This window comes from Mustela lutreola, chromosome 3, assembly GCF_030435805.1.
Source record: "Mustela lutreola isolate mMusLut2 chromosome 3, mMusLut2.pri, whole genome shotgun sequence".
NCBI lineage: Eukaryota > Metazoa > Chordata > Mammalia > Carnivora > Mustelidae > Mustela > Mustela lutreola.
In genome coordinates, this window is record NC_081292.1 from 72,941,305 (window position 1) to 72,963,283 (window position 21,979).

Here is a 21,979-nt window from a genome sequence, read left to right on the forward strand (position 1 = left end):
CCTGTAGTTGTTTAAGAGAGGGATGATGAACAGCTGCCACAGAAGACAAAGCTTCTCTACTCCTTGGCTTGTGGGGATGGGAGCGGAGAGGAGTGGAAGAGGTAGAACTGTGGCCTGGTGTTGGTTCTAGTCCCTTTCCCTGGTCCCACTGAATTCTGGTCATCCATCCTTACCACCCCACTGACATAAAAACACCCATTCTTTGGGGTAAGAAGTTGGGTATAAATGGACACATTTTATAAAGGGCCAAAAAAATGCCTGTGATTGGCTGAAAAGGTACTTTGAGCATGTAGGAAGCACATGAGTGTTTTTTTTTTTTTTAATGCAGTTCCAATGTCATATTTGAGAGGGAAAATACTGGTAAATCTAAAATGTTTTGAGGGAAGTTGGGCAGAAACATGGGACTTAGAACATTCATAGTATAAATATATAGGGGGAGAGAGTAAAATTTATTTGGATATACTGGGAAGGTAACTGAAAATTTGACAAAAACAAACAAACAAAACAAAAAGAGGAGTAAGAAGTAAGAGGAGTAAGAAAAACTGGTGGGTAAAGGCTGGATGAGAGTCTAAGAGTCTAAGAGTCTAAGAGTGAGAATGGACTTCTTACACCCTCCTTCCATTAGCCAAGGAGTAAGAACTGGGTGCAATTGGTTTTCTTCTTTGACTCACATAGAGACTAAGAATATCACTCATCTGACTTCTGACAAAAGAAAGTTACAGAGAGCCAAAGGATACAGTTACCTCTGCTTGCAACAAAGCCTCTAAGGGAGATCTCTGGCAACTATTTTCAAAGCAAAGATGTTGGATGGAGGATATAGAAATTTCACAAGAAAAATTCCTTATTTTTATTTTTTGTGAACAGAAGTGGATATGCAAAGGATGACAAATATCCTAAGATACTGGGACTTAGTCACTGGGGGAAAAATCATTTAAGGCTGATAAAACAAATACTAATATTTGGCAAATTTTTGCCTAAAGGATACTAGGATGGTTTTGTAAATGTCCTGGGCCAGGAACAGACATGATCCGTGCTACTAAAAATGTAGTTTCCTATCCAAAAGTATAGACATTTGATGATACAGGAAACAATGTTCCATTCGAATATAAAACTAAGTGTGGAATGAAACCTTTATGTGTGTGATAACATCTATTAAAGACTTTTAGAAGTTAGGTGAAAATAAGAAGAAAACCAACGACCAGAAGAGGCAAACCTCTAAGGCGAGACTCAAGAAGCAACTGTCAAAAGTAGTAAGTTAACAGAGTTGCTTGAACATTCTTTCCTTTTCCATTCTTTCATCTGAAAGAAGCTATTGTGTTCCTAGCACCCTTCATGTGGAAGCCCCAGAATTCTTTTTTGGGAGTCATGATGTCTTCAAAGGTACCAGTCTCTCTCTTTTAGATACAGAGAAGCTGTTCCTCTGCCTCTACAGAGGAAGTATGAACAAGGGTTTTGTTTGCTTGTTTCTATTTTCCTTTCATACAAGTACAAAATAAGTAATTACTACAGATCTCTTCTGAAAGATCACCGCAATACAAAATAATCAACCCATAAGCTAAGGGGAAAAAAAAAGGCAGGACTAGTTAACCCACAAACTAAACAACTGGGAAATGAATGACTCGTTCAAGTTTCAAAAATTGGAGGGCGGGGGGGGGGGAATCCAGGTGGTGGTTATTATGGAGGGCACGTATTGCATGGAGCACTGGGTGTGGTGCAAAAACAATGAATACTGTTACGCTGAAAAGAAATTAAAAAAAAAAAAATTGGAGGGCAGGGGATTATTTAAGAAAATACCTTAAGGACAGAAGAACGACTGAATATACTAGAATAAACTACAATGAAGTGGTTTGTGCCTCTAATTTCACATAATTTTCATTACAGTATCAACCTTCCCTTTGGAACTATGTACTTTAGTAATGCTATCTCCTGAACAAATCCAATGATCCTACAAGCTGCTTAGAATGAGACGCTTTACTCATTCATTCAAGAAAATTCACCAAACATTGTATCAGTCAATCATCTATTAATCTAAAGCACAAAGCTGAGTAGGATACATATGGTACTTTCCCTCATGATTATTCGGAGAAGGGTAAACAACTACTGTAACAATAGGATAAGAGCTCTTAACAGAAATATGCATAAAATACTATGGGGGCAATCAGTTATCCCATGGGTGTCAGAAAGGCTCCACAACAGGTGACATCTGAGTTGGTCTTCAATGCAAAAAGGGGGTAAAGTACTTCAAGCAAAACAAGTATTCATGCACAGTATAAGGTATGATAAACATGTTTATTACAGAATAGCAGGTAGGCTGGTTCACAGCACACTGTGCTGCATGAGTTCCCTGGCTAAGAAAGCAACCTAGCTTATGCACAACGATCAGTTCTGAAAAAGGAATAAACTCTCTTAATACAAAAGTAGAAAATACTTTTTTTTTTTTTTGGCTGGAGAGCTTTAATTTTTAAATCTCTAGGAAGGAAGGGACTTTGCATATTTCATTTTTCTCTTTTCCATGCAGTTCTGAAATCATGTTGCCTAAGAGAATATAGATCAAAAAAGGTAATGAGACACTACACGCTTGGGGTGGGTGTGGGAGGGGCCTAAGAAACAGTAAAAGCCTAAGTCTCCACTTCAAAAGCAGAGCTAAGAAACCACAAGAACCTAAGAACACTGTATAACTCTGGAACAGTGCAAAATAGAGATTCAGGGTTTTCCATTTAGGGGACAATTATGGGATATGTATCAGGAAACCTAGGTCTCATGACAGCCTGAAGAAACTTGCTTGGTTTTCCTGAGAATCCAGTCTGTGAGACTGTATTCTCCAAGGCTGCTTCCCTTAGTAACTATTATGGGTGACAGGTAAGAAACCAAGACTGAGTGACAAGAGGAAAAAAAACAATAAAACATGGGTATATAATGATAAAATTCCTCATATTTTATATTTCATTTACTAGTTTAGAGAACATGCTCTTTGTCATAACAGGTGACCTTGTTTGATCTTTCTCAACTGGGGATCTGTGAAGAATTAAGTATTATTGAGCTATGGCAGTGGTTCTCAAAGCGTGATTCCCCAGGACCCCCAGGGTTCCTGTCTCCTTAAGGGTAGATGAGGTCTTTTGTTTCCCAACTACCTAGTTATGTGGAATTGCATTTTCTTCATATACTCCAACTAAACAACACACATAAGACTCAATGCAGAAGCAGGACACCTGGGTAGCTCATTCGTTAAGCATCAGCCATCAGCTCAGGTCATGATCCCAGAGTCCTGGGATCAACTCACATCGGCCTGCTTGCTCAGCAGAGAGCCTGCTTCTCCCTCTCCCACTCCCCCAGCTTGTGTTCCCTCTCTTGCTGTGTCTCTCTCTGTCAAATAAATAAATAAAATCTTAAAAAAAAAAAAAAAAAAAGACTCAATGCAGAAGCAGATATGAGAATCCAAGCTGTTTTCTATCAAGCAGACAATGAAGAGATCTTTTCAAAATGTAACAAAACGACATTCTTCTCACTAGAAAACTAAAGTTTTGTTTTGGAAACACAGTCAATTTTTTTGTTTTGGAAAAACATAGTCAATTCCCATAAAAACTGCTTTGCTTATCCCAACATATAATGAGTTTATTATGCTTATTTTTTTAAAAGATTTCATTTGAGAGAGAGAGAGAGAGAGAGAGAACGGGCGAACATGTGCGCGCACGAGAAGGGGGGAGGGAAAGGCAGACTCTCTGCTGAGCAGGGAGCTTGACAAGGGACTGGATCCCAGGACCCTGGGGTCATGCATGATCTGAGCCAAAGGCAGATGCTTCACTAATAAGCCAGCCAGGCTCCCCTATTACACTCATCTTTAAACATCTGCACTGGGCAAAGGAGCCTACTTGAGATTTACTCTCCCTCTTCCCCTGCCCCCCTCCCCCTCTCTAAAATAAGTTTTTCAGTTTTGTTCTAACATGGTAAATACTGATAGCTATAAGGCTCATAAGCAAAGGCTCTTTGGGTCCTCATTAATTTTTAAAAGGAAAAAGAAAGGGATTCTGAGACCAAAAAGTTTGAGAACCACTACCTTACAGCATCCATTGTATACAGTAAGGTAACTTCTCTTTTATGCATTCAAGTTGGGAGGATAAAGAAAATAGTCACTCAAATCCTGTTCTGTGGTCAGATGACAAACTTACTAAAAGCTATACAGCATGACACGGAACAGGCACTCAACGAATATTAAGTAAGAGAAGCAAGGTGGCTTCAAGTGGCTGGGACTAAATCAAACTTTATATTTTTTCTTAAAAAAAATTTATTTGACAAAGAAAGGGAGTGAGAGATTGTGGCAGAGAAGAGAGGGAGAAGCAGGATCCCAGCCAAGCAGAGAGCCTGATGTGGGGCTCAATCCGAGGACCCTGGGATCATGATCTGAGCCGAAGGCAGATGCTTCATCAACTGAGCCACCCAGGAGTCCCTCAAACTTTTATATCAAACTTTTAAAATTAACAAACTGTCAGATCAAGTGACTCTATAGTGTTTACATTTATATTTTATCTCATACATGTCCTTTGCTATGGCACTTTTTTAAAAAGATTTTTATCTATTTATTTGACAGAGAGAGATCACAAGTAGGCAGAGCAGCAAGCAGAGAGAGAGGAGGAAGCAGGCTCCCTGCTGAGCAGAGAGCCCAATGCAGGTTTCCATCCCAGGACCCTGAGATCATGACCTGAGCCGAAAGCAGAGGCTTAACCCACTGAGTCACCTAGGCGCTCCATGCAATGGCGCTTTATTTTCTTAAAAGCACAGTTTCCAGAGCATTTCCGTTTGGACCCCATAGCCCAAGCATTTGTTCAGATATGTTCACTAACACTCAGCATCTGCAGTACACCTGTTGAAAACACTGCATAAGAAAACCTAATCTTGGGGCACCTGGGTGGCTCAGTGGGTTAAGCCGCTGTCTTCGGTTCAGGTCATGATCTCAGGGTCCTGGGGTCGAGTCCCGCATCGGGCTCTCTGCTCAGCAGGGAGCCTGCTTCCCCTCTCTCTCTCTGTCTGCCTCTCCGTCTACTTGTGATTTCTCTCTATCAAATAAATAAATAAAATCTTTAGAAAAAAAAAAGAAAACCTAATCTTTTACCACATTTCATCTCATGGTTGCAGGGGTGTTGGTACCAATGAACCATAACAGGCATAAAAAGGACAGTAAAACAAAACAAAACATATACTGTACTTTCAAAAAACAACTTTATTTAGGGCATACAAGGTATTTATTATACTTACCGTATCCCATATCTGAAGTTTTATCTGTTTCCCGTCAATAGTTATCATTCGAGCACCAAACTCTACACCTGAACAGACAAAAAACGATTTGTTACACAAACGAGGGACTATATTTCACATTTAAGGATTTTTTAAAAAGGATGTCTATTTCCAGGACATACTAAGCCAGGTGATACACAGATGAACTTTATCAAATACCACTCCTTCCCTCAGAAAACATATAATCTAAGGCAGATGTGCTAAAAGGCGTAAGCTAAAGACACAATTAAAATACTAAGAAATTCAAGTCTAGCATAGTTAGAAAACAAACTGTGGTCTTCCTGTTTCAGAGGATCAATAATATAAAAACTAGAAATGAGATTCAAGAACCATCACTATTAGTTAACAAATACTAAAACTTCTTAAGAACTATTAATGTGGTATAAAAATTACTGAAAGGGATAAATGGATTTCAGCATCACAGTTTTGATTCCTAGTGTGGGTTATTAACTAGAAAAGAAACCTCTAAATCTACCAGCTAGAGAGAACCACTGTTTAAACATACTTCCAGACATTGCTCCAGAAGTAGCATATTCTGTGTATATACACAGAAGTGTACAATTTATATAAAAGGGAGCACAGAAATGCTGTTCTCTAATTTGCTTTTCAGTCAATAACATAAATATTATTCCATATCACAAATCTCACTACAAATCAATAAATCTATAAAGCTATGTCATTATTTTTGATAGCTGCATAATAAGCCAACTTTACTGAGTTGGTATTCTACTGCTACAAGTTCAGGTCATTCCCAAATTTTCACTAAGTAGTTAAAACCGAAATGAATTTTCTGCATACATTTTTCAGCCCATGATTATGATTTTAGGCAAAGTATAGGAAATAGAATTGCAGGTCAAAGGGAGTACAGACTTTACACTTGTAAGTTAACTACTTTGGCTCTTTTCCTTCATTTGTCATCCTTTTTGAAAGCACTCAGGCAATCATCAAAACAGGAGGAGGAGGAAAAAAGGGGATAATTTCGGAACAGCACACAGCTGTGAAGGAGATGCTGAAAGAAGTCTATCACTTATATTACACCAAGTCATTACTGCTTGGAGTGTGCTCTATCAGTATTTAGATCAGAGTCAGGGTGAAGGGAAGACACACATGGTCCTCAGAAACCAGATGTCATCCTGGCAGAAAAACAGCTTCTAGTTGCCCAGAGAAGGGCACACTGCCCAGTGTCAGAATTCCATTTCAGCATTTCCTGTAATTCCCCCAACCGCGATCAGGAGGATGGGACAGACAGGTAATTTGTTCTTTCAGGATATGTAACTTGAAGGTTTCAGTCTGCATTTTAATACTGATTCCATCTGAGAGACATAGTCAATATCAAAACACTAATGGTCCGTTTCTCAGACTCAGAAATAAAGAAGAGGCCCCAGGAGTCATGAGGTACTAGAATGAAAAATGCAAAATTCCAAATTTATTCCATATAAAAACATTTTTTATCTACCTATCTAAAGACTCATTACAAATGCATATAAATATATACATACATATTTTCACATGTATTCTGTGCCACAGGGTGGGAGACACCCAAAACAACCATCCACCAGCTTACCATTAATGACATGAAAATGGAACGAGCTGAGGGGAGGAAACCAGTGGCTAAATACCACACAAATGTTCTTTGAGGTGTTAATATTTAAAAGGAACGTACTAATATACAGAATTCTACACAGCTAGATATTTAACCAACTAAAAAGGGAGTCTTTTCATGACTCTATTGTTTCTAGCCATAAACTAGAGATAGAAATCCTGTTTTTCCTGTCATTGTCAGAGGTGAGCTTTTAACCATAATCTAAAAATGCTGCACTGTTCACTGGGATTAAAGATTTCTTCAACCCAATATATAATGTCAAATTTGACAATCAACAACAACAACAAAACCAAAAAAACTAGAAATAGACCCTTGGATGGATACCAAGGTTGGACAGGCAAGGCAAACAAGGGCAAGCAGATGCTCCTTCTCGGGAACTGACATCTGGAGCAGAGGGACGCAGATATGACAAGTGACCGGCATGCATTCTGTCCCAGCAGATGAAAGGCTCCCGACAGCTTTACTGCTGCAAGACAGCAGCTACGGCCCCTGCTTCCTGGACCCTCAGATGCTTCATTCCTGCCCAAGACCAAGGCTTCCCTCTTCTGCAGGTTCTATATAAAACCAGAGGTATTCTAATACAGATCCCCTTTTGTTTAACTTACTAGCCACAACTGCATTTCGGTACATTTATCTCTTTATTCAAAGTAATAAAGGTTGTTTGAAATGAAACAGAAACAGAATCTGATTTCAGCTTCAGAACCATAATTCTTTCTCATTTACCTACTTGTAACTGGGCTCAACATGGGTTTTACCTTTCTAGTCGATGCAGCAAAAGAAAATACTGAAACCTGAAAGTCCTGTAAGATTCGGTAACACAAAAAACTGAAAACCAATTTCTCTTCTGCATTATTAAAATTTTTTAATCTTTTTCCTTAAGTATGTACATATGCTTGAAAATCCCATTTTCCCTATCTTTTTTCCAAGGGATAAACCATCATCCCCTATGCCCTTGAGGCTCTCTTTCCAGATACATTTTCAATTAACAGCCAATTTGGCTGCCAGAGAAATTGTCTGTGGAGCCAAATGCAAGAAGGCCTCATTTACCTGACATTGTTAGGGAGAGATTCTGATTTTTTCAGAAAGGTTATTCACTTGAAACCTTCCAGAACAAAATACTCTGAATGTAAATACATACACTTTTTAACTCTCTCTAGATCATTATCATCCTTACATCGTAAGAACTTGAAACTTTGCAGAGTAACAATTTATTGAGCATTCAGTGATCGATACCTACTAACTGTGGAACCTTGGGCAAATTGTTAAATTGCTTCTGTGTCATAGTTTTCTTACCTGTAAAATGATATTAATGATACCCATCTCCTAAGATTTTTTTCAAGATTAAAAGGGTTATACACAAAATACAACAGTGTCTGGCATACTGTAAGTATTCAGTATATATGAGCTATTATTATTATTATTCTATACTATACACCAAAATTTCTAAATCACCATTCACATATAAACTAATGATGACAGCCTGTCGAGAAAGGGCCACCTATTAGGGCCAGGAGATCACGGGGTGCCAAAGCAGAGAGAACACAGGGACGTGTTCTGGGATGTAGATGTTATGGATGTTCAAAACAGAGACTTGTGGGAAGAAGGCTCTCTTCCCCTAATTCGAGAAACAAGGGGAAAACTAGATATTAAAGAGCGATTTCCCTAATTTTCTATGAAAAGTGAACAGCATATGCCATACTCAAAGGTAAACCACTAGAGGAATTCAAATTACAGAGAAAACAATTATAACGTCCTCAACTTGTAAATTATTCTAGAGATTTAGGTCACAAATTACAAAAACTAAACTAAAAGGTACAAATTGTAGCCAAAGAAAAAATTATGACTTACAGATAAGACCAGTCTATCCAGAGCATGCAAACTAAGTAAAAAAAATAATGGTGAAAAAAAAAACCTTATCCACAACAGTAACAAAATATATAATATGCCAAAATAAACTTAAAGAAAGCACAAGGTCTGTATGAAGAAATTCGTTAAACTTTACTGAAGGGCACTTAAAAGTTTGGAAAAAATGCAAACACATGTGTATATAAATAGGTGATTTTAATATACTAAAAACATAAATTGTCTCCAAGTTAACCAATAAATTTAATAAAATTCTTCTCAAACTTTAAGAACTTCACTAAAAATTTTGCATTTGGCAAACTGAGACTACACTTCATTTGGAAGAATGAATTCACAAGAATGATCAAGAAAACTTAGAATAGGAAAAAATGCCAACCACTTATGAAGTAGACTACAATTACTGTAAATACCCATGTTGATATTTTCTCATGAAATAGAGGAGGAAAAAAAACCCAAACAAAAAACCCCCCAAAACATAAATGGAATAGATTTGAGAGGCCCTGAACAGGCTTGCTTACATATGGAGATTTAGCATATGATAAAGGTTCCTGTTCAAACGGGAAAGAAAGATGGCTTATTTAATTAATGGTGTGGGGACACACAGATTAAAGAAAATCATATACATGGCCATATACCAGATAGGGTACAAATTTATAGTATTTGAAGAATAATTAAGAGAATATTATATAAGTTTTGTATTGGGGAGTCTTCCTTAGTGAGGCCTGAAAGTCATAAGAAAAACATCAAAGGATCTGAGCGATAAAACAAAACACAAACTAGTATTAGAAGAGGCAAAGATAAAAACAGGTTAATTCAAAGAGAAAAGATATAGAAGCAGTTCTAAAACATACAGAAAAATGCTCAGCCTCACGAAAAATTCAGGAACTGGAAAGTAAAAAAAAACACTTTTCTCTATTTCACAAAGAGCAAAAACTCAGAAGCAGCAGAGAAGGGCAAGGATGAGCAGAACCAGGTACTCTGTTCAGTACTCCCACAGAGGGAGTGCAAATCAGAACAGCTCCATGTGTTTATGGATATATTTTAAAACTCTAGAAGGTGACATACACAACAGTGGATGATAAAGGCCAAAGACAAGTCATAAGGGAAATTTAACTTTCTCTGGATTTTTAACAATGTTTTCATAATAACCACACCCTCTCAAGAAAATACATTTACATTTTATTATTCAGATAACACAGACTTTGTGAGATCTAAATTAGATATTCACAAGTCCTCTAAGCTACCTTCCTAGTTCTTGGCAATGTTATTTTAGGTAACTCGAATTATCTCTGAAAACTGAGTCCCAAATAAGAGAGGTGTGTTTTCAACTGATTTGTGGGAAGTCAGGTACAAGAAATAATGCTTTGATTCTACCACCTCTTCCCCCCATGACTCCTTGCAGTCACTTCTTATAGGATGACTAGTTTAAAGACTTGGGGGAGATAGGCAGGAAGGTGGCATCAACATATAAATGGTCTGACCCCTAGATCAGTGTTTGTCAAGTTGTCTATTACTAGGTAGCCAAATAAACACAGTGGGAATTAGTGGGTTGTAATAAGCATTATTTCTACACAATATAATTAAACAGCATTAGACAAATGCATATATCAAGCACTGTAATGTTAAATGTTACTTTCTGAAGCTTTCTCCCCAGATAGTATATTCTAAATTTAGAAAACATTTATAGGCCCTTTATATGTACCAGGCCCCAGAGATACAGCAATGAACAAAACAGATCTGTTATCATGAACTTTACTTCTATAGTAGTGGCAGACAATATTCATTTATAATCACTTGTATAAAAAGTTAAGGAGAAAAACAAATCTAGGCAAGAGGATGGGTATGAGGGTATGTGTGTGTGTGTGCATACAGGTACACTTGTGAAGATCTAGGAGGAAAAAAATCAAGAGCAATTTTAAATTTGAAGATGCCTATTAGGCATCTAAGAGAAAGGAGATGTTGAAGAAGCAGCTGGATATGTGCACATGGGGAGGAGAGAGCTTAGTTGGAGTAAATTCAAAAAACAATGAGGGGAGGAGAAAAAACAGAGACAGAAAATACAAACAATTCTTTCTGAGGACTTTTGCTAAAAGGAAACAAAAGGATTGAAAGCTGAAAAAGATAACAGTCATGAAAAATGACAATCAAAAAGGGATAAATGAATGACACCTGGGAGAATGAAGAACTGCCAAGCCATGTTCTTGAGCAGGCCTTGGCTAGCGACTCCTGGTTCATCCAGGTAGCAAGGAAAAGGAGGAGTTTATGAGTTCATGGTAGGTGGTGGTGAGGGTTGGTGAGTCTATGTGGTGATGGAGACCTGTAAAAATGGCTCTTCTGCTTGACTCTATTTTCTGAAATAGATGAAGGTTATTATCTGAGAGTGAAGATAGGGAAGGTAGTGCATTCTTAAAGAGCAAGACGGTATAACACAGTTGTACAGGACAGTGGAAAATGAGTGGACTGGAAATAAGGTGTAATTGTCAAGCAGTTAGAAATTAGTGTCTAAGAAATTACTATGAGATTAGTTAGCATGGCTCTGTGTTTTTCTCCAAGCAGGATAGAATAAGTAGCCGGATTTAACCTATGGGTTAGCCATAAGCATGTGATGGAGCAAAGGAGTGGGTGGGGGATTGAGGGTACATGTGGGAGTGATTATAATGACATAATTACAATGGCTAGAATTAAAGCTGGGTAAGGAGGGAAGCAGGACTCCCAGAGGGGTCAGAGTAGAAAGATAGCAGGATCAATGGATTATAGGACCGATGGGGCAAATAAATCATTAGGGAGAGCAACTAGAGGGTGTAAGTTAGAAGGACAGGAGAAGAGTCAAAAGGCCAGATGCATGAAACTGAGATTCTGGAGTGCTTCCAGGCACTGGTAATGACGAGGTCCTGGGTGTGACTATGGGAGTGAGTAGCTGAGGGAGAGGGGGAGATAAGATCACAGGAAGTAAAGCAACTGAGAGGCTAGGATGTGTGCGGGAGGGTGGGCTCACATGTATGCATACATAAGTCAACAATACAAAGCAAATTCCTAGCTGGGTAATCAGTATCTAAAAGCCACTGCTCCAATGCTTCTCCAACTTTTCAGATGTATCACTTGGAGATCCTGTTCAAATGCAGAATTTGACTCTGTAGACTCTTGAACAAGCTCACAGAGAATACTGATGCTGCTGGTCAGTGTAATAGTGCGTGAACACACCTGAGTAGCAAGGCTCTAGTCCTGAGCTTCAGTGTAACTGGATCCAGGAAGCTCTCAGAAAACTGCTTCACTGCTTCTTTGATTCCTACATTAACAATTCTCATTGAGAGAGTAGTCAAAGGGCGAGGAGTATTTCATCGACTCATCCTTGTCTTTTACTTCCTCTGTTTGACTGTTTAATACTTCTTAGTCAGGACCTGACCTTAGCTTTTTCACCCTCTTCTACTCCTCAGGCAAAGGAAAGTATGCAGCAGAATCAAGATAATGTCTTACACCTATTACGGCAAACTTTCCAATGTTCCTTTAAAATAAATACATGTTAATAACCTGAAAAATAAATTGCTGTGATGGTGTCATAAGGTGTAGCAGCCAAGGTCCAACCAGAAAAACACAAACCATATTAAAGTTTTAAAATCAAGGGAATTTAATGTAGGGAGTTTGTTACAGGAAAGAAAGAGCTAAGAAGCTCAACGAAGGAAAGGTGAAGAAGCCGAGAAATTAGCACCTGCGGGGAAGTGCTACCATCCCGAGGCTGGGGGAACAGAGAAACTGGGGTTGGCAGACCTTATAAGCCAGATCATCAGTGGGCCTGTCACCATCAGAGGCTGGGGCTAGAGTCTTGGAGGACACACAGTTAACCCAGGCAGACAAAGGAGAGAAGATGCTTGGCTTCCCTTTGCTTTTAACCTCTGACCTCCCACAACCACACACCAGTAAACCCAGAGGGGACCCATCTGGAGTTGCAAACAACTCCCTTTGGTCCATCTCCTTCTCTCTCTCCACAGGCACAGGCCTTGCTGATTTCTGACAGCAGGCTTGGGGCCATCCTCTCCATCAGGTGTACCACAACCCTCAGAAATGTATATGAAAGCTTCATGGAAGGGGACATACTTTTGGTTAGTCCCCTATACTAAAAGCAACTGTGTGGCTAGTTGTGTCAGGCCCGAGTCAGGCTTAAGAGAGAGCTACCCAGGTTTAGACCATCTGGGCAAAGAGCAGATCCTACACAAAACTGGGCTCACTGAAGGTAAACTATGAAATGAAATAAGAGCCGGCATGAAACAACAGTACCTGTTCTACCCTTCGTTACTGTATATCCTTACAACTAGCAAAATTAAAGTGGAATCTGAATTTTCTCATGGATAGCAGCCACTTGGAAAAAGATTTCTATACCTCCACAAAGTACATGTGGCTTGGCTAAAAACTATTAAGTCATCTAAATAACTTGATTAACAAACTCTGTGTTTGATTTGGTATTCTAAAAATACACAGGACACTAAAAATGACTGCTGGCAGCTAGTTAGTGGCACAGCCTTGATTTGAACTCTGGCAAGCTGGTCCAGTCTCTGATCATACCCATATTTTATACTGTCTTGCAATTATTTGTTTCATTATTAAATACAATCACAATCTTAAATATTTATATCTATATATATATATCTATATCTATAATATATATCTATATCTATATCTATATATATCTATAATATTATATATTATATATATAATATTATATTATATATCTATAATATATATATATATATTATATCTATAATATATATATATATATAATATATATCTATAATATTATAGATATATATAGATATAGATATAGATATAGATATATATATAATATAGATATAATATATATATCCTGTTGTCTTCTGACCACTTTTACAAAGTTGGATAATATTTTTACCATACCTATACATTTTCAAAAAGTGATGGGATGAAACTGTGCAGCAACAAATCTAGTTTCACAGATTCTTTTTGATTCATCATTAATAGAATGGACCCCCTTTAGCACATTCTATTTCTACTGCCCAAAACTTCTGAACGTTTCTCATCTCTTGCATAAAACTTACCAATAGTCAGGTCATGCACTGGCTGAAACCTCTTGTCTGTAAACTGTAGCAATAAGCATGATTTACCAACACCTGAAAGTTAAAAAAAAAAAAAAATTTATGAGACAAAACTCCCCCAAATTAAGAAACACTTAACAAAAGCACACAGAAAAGATGCAGCTAGGGTTTTTGGTGCTCTATAAACAATCTACCACAAAATCTCAGAGCTCTGATTTCATAGGAAATTATGGGATCGATGATTTAAGTGGAAGGTCTTAACCAATCCAAAACAGCTTTTCATCCTTTGTTATTCATTTGACATTTTAATCTGAAAGACAGAATTAGCAGGTACTCTTAGGAGACAACCAAGCAGGTCCCCTTAGTAGCTAGTACTACTAGCTACTATAGAGTAGTAGCTACTAGCTACTATAGAGTACTATAGTACTCTAGCAATTAAGGTTAAGTTCATGCACTTTGTTTTTTGTGTAGTAGTGAAAATATTAAAAACAAAGTTATCTCTTTTTGTAATTCATCTTACTTTTCCTACAAACAAACTGGCAGTTAAATGTGTGTGATCTACTTTGCTCTATCTTCTGGCTAATTCATTTCAGGATCAACTCTAATATTTTTTTTTTCTTAAGGTTTATTATTTATTTGAGAGAGAGAGCTTGAGCAGACAGAGGGGAAAGGGGAGGGGCAGAGGGAGGAGCACACTTCCCACTGAGCAGGGAGCCTGATCCCAGGACCCCAGAATCATGACCGGAGCCAAAGGCAGATGCTTAACCCACTGAGCCACCCAGGCATCCCCAGGATCAACTCTAATCTGAACTGCATCCCTTCACTCTATCACCAAATTTCACTTCATTAAGGTCATGAATAACTTCCACAGTCCTAATTAAAGATAGATTTTCTGTGCTCACCCTACTCACCATGTGAGAACTGGTTACTGAACTCCCTATCATCTTCCTACTCATTCTCAGGCCCTTATTTTCACACTAGACCAAGTCTGCTTACTCAAGAGCATCCTGCACTTCGTCTACTCTTGCACTCAAAAGGCTTTACTGAATGCTAATGGTGCTCCGCAGTTGGGACTTGAGGATACAATCATGTGGAATGCTTCCTTCCTTATAGTCGGGTATAGGTAGAAAAATTAAACATTACTAGTGACAATCTATATGAACTGTAATTTGAAATAATTATAATAACTGCCATTTGAAAGAAGAGAGCACTATGAGGACGAGTGACAAGATTAATTTAGACTGAAGGGCTGGAGAAGGTCTTTCTGAAGTGACACTTAAACTAAGCTGTTCAAGGTCTTCTAGATTATAACCTCCATGAGAGAAGATGAGGACTATCTTGCTGTCTTATGGCAGAGATAAGGCAATTAATGATTTCACTGAATGACTAACCCTAGTATCAAATGTTACAAAGACTGTCAAAATGCTCAGTAAACAAATCAAAGAAATATGTGTGTGTGTGGTTATGCTTTTGGAAATACTTTATTTGTTCAAAGTTTTCTAAATGTTTTAACTAAAAATAAACTGGAATTTCAAAACATTTTATCTTAGTTTTCTTCTCTTTTCTTTTATCCATAATTTCTTCTTTTACATTACAAAAGGTGTAAAGCCAAACTCATTTTATCAGATTTCTAGCTCCTCTGAATAGCCTTTCAGATGTAGGCTAGAAAGAAAAATTATTATTTTTTAAGTGTGAAAGTAAAATTAGCAAACATCTGAGATATGAACCTTTAGGTTATAAGATTTAAAAAATTTTTTTAAAGTACAATCTACCCCTCAATGTGGGGTTTGAACTCATGACCCCAAGATCAAGAGCCATAGGCTCTACTGACAGTCAGCCCCAAGGGTTTGTTGTTGTTTTTTCCAGAGTTGGGGCGGGGGAGAGGGGAGGGCAGAAGGAGAAGAAGAGACAATCTTCAGCAGGCTCCCCAACCCTGAGATCATGACCTGAGCTGAAATCAAGAGGCAGACACTTAACTGACTGAGCCACCCAGGCAGTACATCCCCCCCTTTCTATTTTCAAGAGCAGTTTTCGGTTTCACAGGAAAACTGAGCATGAGCAGAAAGTAAAAGTTCCCATACACGTCCTGCCGCACGGGAACACAGCCTCTTCCACCACCACTATCTACACCAGAGCCATAAGACTCGCTATAATTCATGAACCTACACATAATTATCACTCTCAAAGTCCATAGTTTACGTAAGGGCTCACTCTTGGTGTTGTCTATTCTATGGGTTTTGACAAATGTATAATGTATTTACTACTATGGTGTCTTTTTTTTTTTTTTTTTTTTTAAAGATTTTATTTATTTATTTATTTATTTGACAGACAGGGATCACAAGCAGGCAGAGAGGCAGGCAGAGAGAGAGGAGGAAGCAGGCTCCCTGCTGAGCATAGATCCCGATACAATACGGGGCTCTATCCCAGGACCCTGGGATCATGACCTGAGCCGAAGGCAGAGGCTTAACCCTCTGAGCCACCCAGGTGCCCCTACTACTATGGTATCTTATAGAAGAGTTCCACTTATTTAAATATCCCCAATGCTCTGATTATTAGTCCCTCTCTCACCCTCAGTCCCTGGCAAATGCTAATCTTTTTACTGTCTCCATAGTTTTGCCTTTTCCAGAACGTCATTTAGCTGGAGTCAACAGTATATAGCCTTTTCAGATTGGGTTCTTTCACTCAGTAAGATGCATTTAAGATTTCTCTGTGTCTTTTCTTCATTTTTATTTTTAGAAAAAATTATGATTAATTAGAAATCACAGATTTTTATTATGGAGAAACCTCAAGAATCATCTAAAAGACTGGCAATCATGTAAGTGATATAAGAGCCTAAAAAACTTCCTTACCTCACAACAGAATATTTATTGCTTTAGTGATATTAATACCATTTATTCTGATAAATTAATACCATTTATTCTGCTAGTTGCGTATAGAAAAGGTGTGCTGTTTGGTTCTTCATTTTAAGAAGATTTGATTACCTTCAGGTAATCAAAGTATCTTTCAAGTTAGAGGTTCTGGGTAATTTGCATCTTTTGCAAATCCTTAATTTAATACTTGTCTTTTTTATAGTATAAATTTTGCAAAAATCTCCAAGATTTTTTTCACAATTTTCCCAAGAACCTCTCTTAATTCTTAATATTCAGATAGTTCTTTAAAAGCATGCTCCATATCTTTCCTCTTGTTCAGCTATTTATTAGTGTAAATATCAGATCCCCATTCATCAATGGCATTATATGGAATCCAAGCAGTGCTCTAACATTTTTACATAGTTGATGAAACCCTATATATTTTGTGGGACTCGGAATGGATTCATCCTTCATTTTCATAGAGAATGATAGTCACCTGAGGGGAGACACTTAGAAAAGATAATTGAATGAAGAATACTTAAAGTGGCCAATGAATATTTTCATGTTTTTGTAACTGTATTATATAGTCAAGAACCTTGAAATATTTAAAATTTATGATTCCCAACAGATAAACTTATATAAAGCTTCTCTCATGCCAGATATTGTTTTAAGCGATTTACATGTCAGCTCATTTAATGCTTAAGAACAGCATAACACAGTGGTTATAATTTCTGACTCCAAAGCCACACCATACTCCTTGGGTTCCAACCCCAGCCTTGCCAATCACTATCAACAGAACCTCAAATTAGCTATCTTCTCAGGGCCTCATCTTCCTAATCTGTAAAAAGTAGCCTAATAATACCTACCTCATATGTTATTGGGATTATTAAATGAGTTCACACATTAAATGCTTAAAACAGTATCTGGCACATAATAAAATTCAGTAAAGAATTCAACAAATGTTTGTTACTATTAATATTACTATCACTTATTACTATGTCTATATGTAATTCAGGCTCCCTAAAGGCAGGAAGCACATTTTATTCATTTTTAGTTTAACCACATGTACTTCTTTTTTTTTTTTTTAAACCACATGTACTTCTAATGCATGCCCAAACTCAAACTCTCTAGAAATATTTGAACATGTACTGTGTTCTAAGGCTAAATAACTTGGATATCAGTAAATAATAAGATAAAGGCCTCTGTCCTTCTGGAGTGAGAAGAGACTATGAAAAAACCTTTTTTTTTTTAAAAATGTCTGTGAGCATGTTTGTATGTGTGTGTATATACTGGGGAGGTGGGGAACGTGGATGGATGGAGGGTTGAAGAGGACGTGGCAGTGCAGAGCGTTATGTGTTATGGCACAGAGAAAAAGCTGAGCTAATATATGGGCCCTGGAATACTGGAGGGAAGGAAAGAGAGTGGTGCTTAAATGAGGTGCTCTCTCACTCGGAAGGTGAGATTTAAGTCAAGCCTTGAGGAGGTGAGGAAACAGACAAGTGGCTTACTGAGAGAAGAGCACTCTGGGCTAAGGAAATGGCTAGAGGAAAAGATGTAAATGGGATGTGTTAGAGAAACTGTCGTGAAGCCAAATATGGCTACTGCTCAGAAACCAAGGAAGGGCCCTGCCCCTAAGAAATGAGGTGGCAGGCATCATAGGGTCTGATCACGCTGACTCCATGAATTTTAAAATTTACTTGTGATAAAATGGGCAATTCACTGCAGCGTTTTGATGAGCAGAGTCATATAATTTCACCTAAATCCTAAAACAATCATTGTGGCTGCAACATTGGGAACGACCTGTTAAGTATAGCAGATAAGAGAAGCAGGGGCTGGTTAAGGAGGCTTTCTCAATGAGGCAAGAAATGGTGTCTTGGACAAGGGCAGGAGCAATGGAGGGGGTCTGAAGTGACTGAATTCTATATACATTCTGAAGCACAGCCAAGAGAATTTGTTGATAGTGTGGATGTGGGTTTTGGGAGAGGGAGAACTGCATTAAGAATGGCTCCAATATTTTTGCCAGATCAAATGGAAGAATCAATGAAGACGAGAGAAAATTATAAGTGGAGTAGGAAGGACTATCAATTCCAGTTTAGTTATTTTGAGATGTTTATTAGACATCCCAGTGGTAAGGCTGGGTAGGCAACAGAATATATGAGTTTAGACTTCAGGAAGGATACTGGGGTTGGAGATGTAACTTAGAACTGTCAGCATAAGATAGTACTTAGAGCCACAGAAAGAGAGGAACCAGCAAAAAAGGTTTTAAAAAACACATTTGTTTTATGTAATAGCAGAATTAAACAGAAAAACAAACAAACAAACAAACAAAAAACATAAAAGTGGCCTCTCCCAATCCTATCACTGGTTTTCATTCTATATCTGGAACCTGCAAGGCCTTCAAGGATCCTCTCTTCCCTCTTTCCATGCAGACAGACTCCCATGGCTGGTTTCTCACTTCCCTGACCATTCTGTGTAAAGTAGTTCCCACTTTCTACCCACTAGAAGTTTTTTATCTTTACCAAAAAAATCACCAAATCTGTTATCAGGTCTCAACCCCAGAGGTTCTGACTGAATTGTCAGCATTATGTAGTGGTTAAAAGCACTACCTGGGTGGGCTTGGATGAACCACTGACCTCCATGGGTTTTCTGCTATGTAGAAGCTTTTGTGGGTTTTTTTGTTTTGTTTTTTTAAAGGTTTTATTTATTATTTATTTGACAGACAGAGATAACAAGTAGGCAGAGAGGCAGGCAGAGCGAGAGGGAGGGAAGCAGGCTTGCTACCAAGCAGAGAGCCTGATGCAGGGGCCAATCCCAGGATCCTGGGATCATGACTTGAGCTGAAGGCAGAGGCCAGAGGCCTTAACCCACTGAGCCACCCAGGTGCCCCTGCCATGTAGAAGCTTTTGAGTTTGATGCAGTCCCACTCATTTATTTTTGCTTTCACTGCTTTGCTTTTGGTGTCAGATTAAAAAATCATCACCAAGACCAATGTCCAGGAAGTTATTGCCCATGTTTCCTTCTAGAAGTTTTATGGTTTTGGGTCTTACAATGAGGTCTTTAATACATTCTGAGTTAATTTTTATGTATGATGTAAGTTAGCGGTCCAGTTTCATGCTTTTGTATGTGGCTGTCTAGTTTTCCTAACGACATTTATTAAAGAGACTGCCCTTTCCCCACGGAATATGCTTGGCTCCTTTGCTGTAGGTGAATTTACCATATATGCATGGTTTATCTGGGCTCTCTATACTGTTCTATTGATCCTCGTCTCTGTTTTTATGCCAATACTATACTGTTTAGATTACTATGGCTTTGTAATATAATTTGAAATCGGGAAACATGGTGAAACCTCCAGCTTTTTTCTTTCTCAAGACTGCTTTGGCTATTAATTCTTCAATACAAATTAATATACTTAATAATACCACTGTTAGAGTTCCTACGATGATGTCACCTTAACTTTTCCTTTTACTTTGGGTCCACATTGCCATCTACTCAGTAGGACTGTACTGTGGTGAGAAGTGAGTACCTAAGTACCAGGTGAGTGCCAAACAAATACAAGTAATATTCATTAAACTGAATTCCTACAGCCCACCCCAGAGCTTCTAATTCAGGAACTCTTTGCTTGGACACAAAAATTAAATTAATAAGACCTCCAGTGGTTTTTAGGCAGTGTGTCCTTCTCCATATGAAACAATGGCCTAGTGCCAAGTATTCTACGGTGGTTCATTTGCTTACGCCTACATTGACTTCCACCAATTTCAACGTCATTTTTAAAAACTGGTAATGGCTCTACTTTTAAAAATCATTAACACACATGGATTTAAAATTTAAAAAAGCAAGGGTATGAAAAGTACCAGAGCCAATTCCTAACCACTGAAGATAAGTTTTGTCCAACTACCATTCTGAAATCATGGCTGCATTTTCATCTACCACACTTGGCTCTCAAAAACAAAATGTAACAAAAGTTCCATGAATGAATGGCCTATCTCATGACTAAAAGTAACCCGCTGAAGAACTGTGTATTTTATTTTTATGATTTTGTTTATTTGAGGCCTCTCTTCTGAGGAGTCTGGCAAAGGTTTATCAATTTCACTGATCTTTTCAAAGAACTAGCTTGTTTTACTGATCTGCCTACTATTTTTTGTTTTTGTTGTTGGGTTTTTTTTTTTGTTTTTTTTCAGAACTGTATGTTTTAAAGTCATACCAAAAAAATGACAGACCTCTAACACAGATCATTCAGAGATGTGAGCTGGCTGAAATATCAGTAGCTTATTTAGCCAACATAGAAAATCTTACTCTCCTTTGCACTAACATTCCAAATTGAAAGACATGTAAAGAAAAAACAATAAAGTCTGCTCTTTTTAAACAGGAAATTAATAAACTCAGCATGGTATATTAGAACACAAGCTTTACAGTTGAAACACCAGTGTTCAAGTCCATCTGTATCATTTCATAACCTGTGAACCTGTACAAATTAGATATAGAAACTATGCTCCATTTCTCCATGTGTAAAATGGGAAAAAGAATATATAGTATTCCTACTTCAAAGTTCTATCATAAGGCTCAAAATTTTCAAGTCTTACAAATTCAAAAAGTTTTAATAAAAATATTGAGGATTCTTCAAGATAACTACAGCTAAAGAACAACTCTCCCACTAAACCCATCCAATCTTGAGTTCAAAATTTTAAACACATTATCTTCTAAAATTAACTGAAGAAAATATTCACAAATCTATGATATTCTTTCAAATAAAATGATTTCAGAGTTGTTCTTATCCTATTGACCCTCCATACATTGTCCTTCCTAAGACAGCAATCCTCTCAACTAATTCAATTAGATACTGATCTGGTTCCTTATTGTAGTAGGCGGAAGAGTGGCCCCTGAAGAGGTATGTCCAAGTACTAACCCCTAGAATCAGGGACCTTATATAGGAAAAGGATCTTTGCAGATATAATTAGGATATATATTGAGATAATTTCAGTCTGGATTTTGTCTGGGGCCTAAATCACATGACAAATGTACTCATAAGAGAAAGACAGGGGGAGACAAAGACAGATACAGGTGACAGGCTATGCAAAGACAGAGGCAGAGACTGAGTTAGGCCGCCACCAAAAGCTACAAGAGGCAAGGAAGGATTTTCCCTGGAGGCTTCAGAGGGACAGCAGCCCTGCAGATACCCAGATTCTGGACTTCTGGCCTCCAGAGCTACAAGAGAAGAGATTTCCATTGTTTCAAGCCCTAAAACAAGTTTGTGATAATCTGTTACAGCAGCCCTAGGAAACCAATACACGTATGAAGAGTCATTTTTCATTCCT

General features: G+C 37.9%; 1 protein-coding gene across 2 annotated transcripts in view; it reads right to left on the reverse strand.

Annotated features, from left to right (window-relative positions):
• Positions 1–21,979, reverse strand: part of RAB2A (RAB2A, member RAS oncogene family) — an 89,950-nt gene that overhangs the window by 43,956 nt on the left and 24,015 nt on the right. For both annotated transcript variants that reach the window (XM_059166381.1, XM_059166382.1), the window contains exons 2-3: positions 13,822–13,893; positions 5,251–5,318 (exon numbers count right to left, since the gene is read on the reverse strand). In XM_059166381.1, the coding sequence (XP_059022364.1) occupies positions 5,251–5,318; positions 13,822–13,893 (140 nt within the window). The remainder of the gene's footprint in view (positions 1–5,250; positions 5,319–13,821; positions 13,894–21,979) is intronic.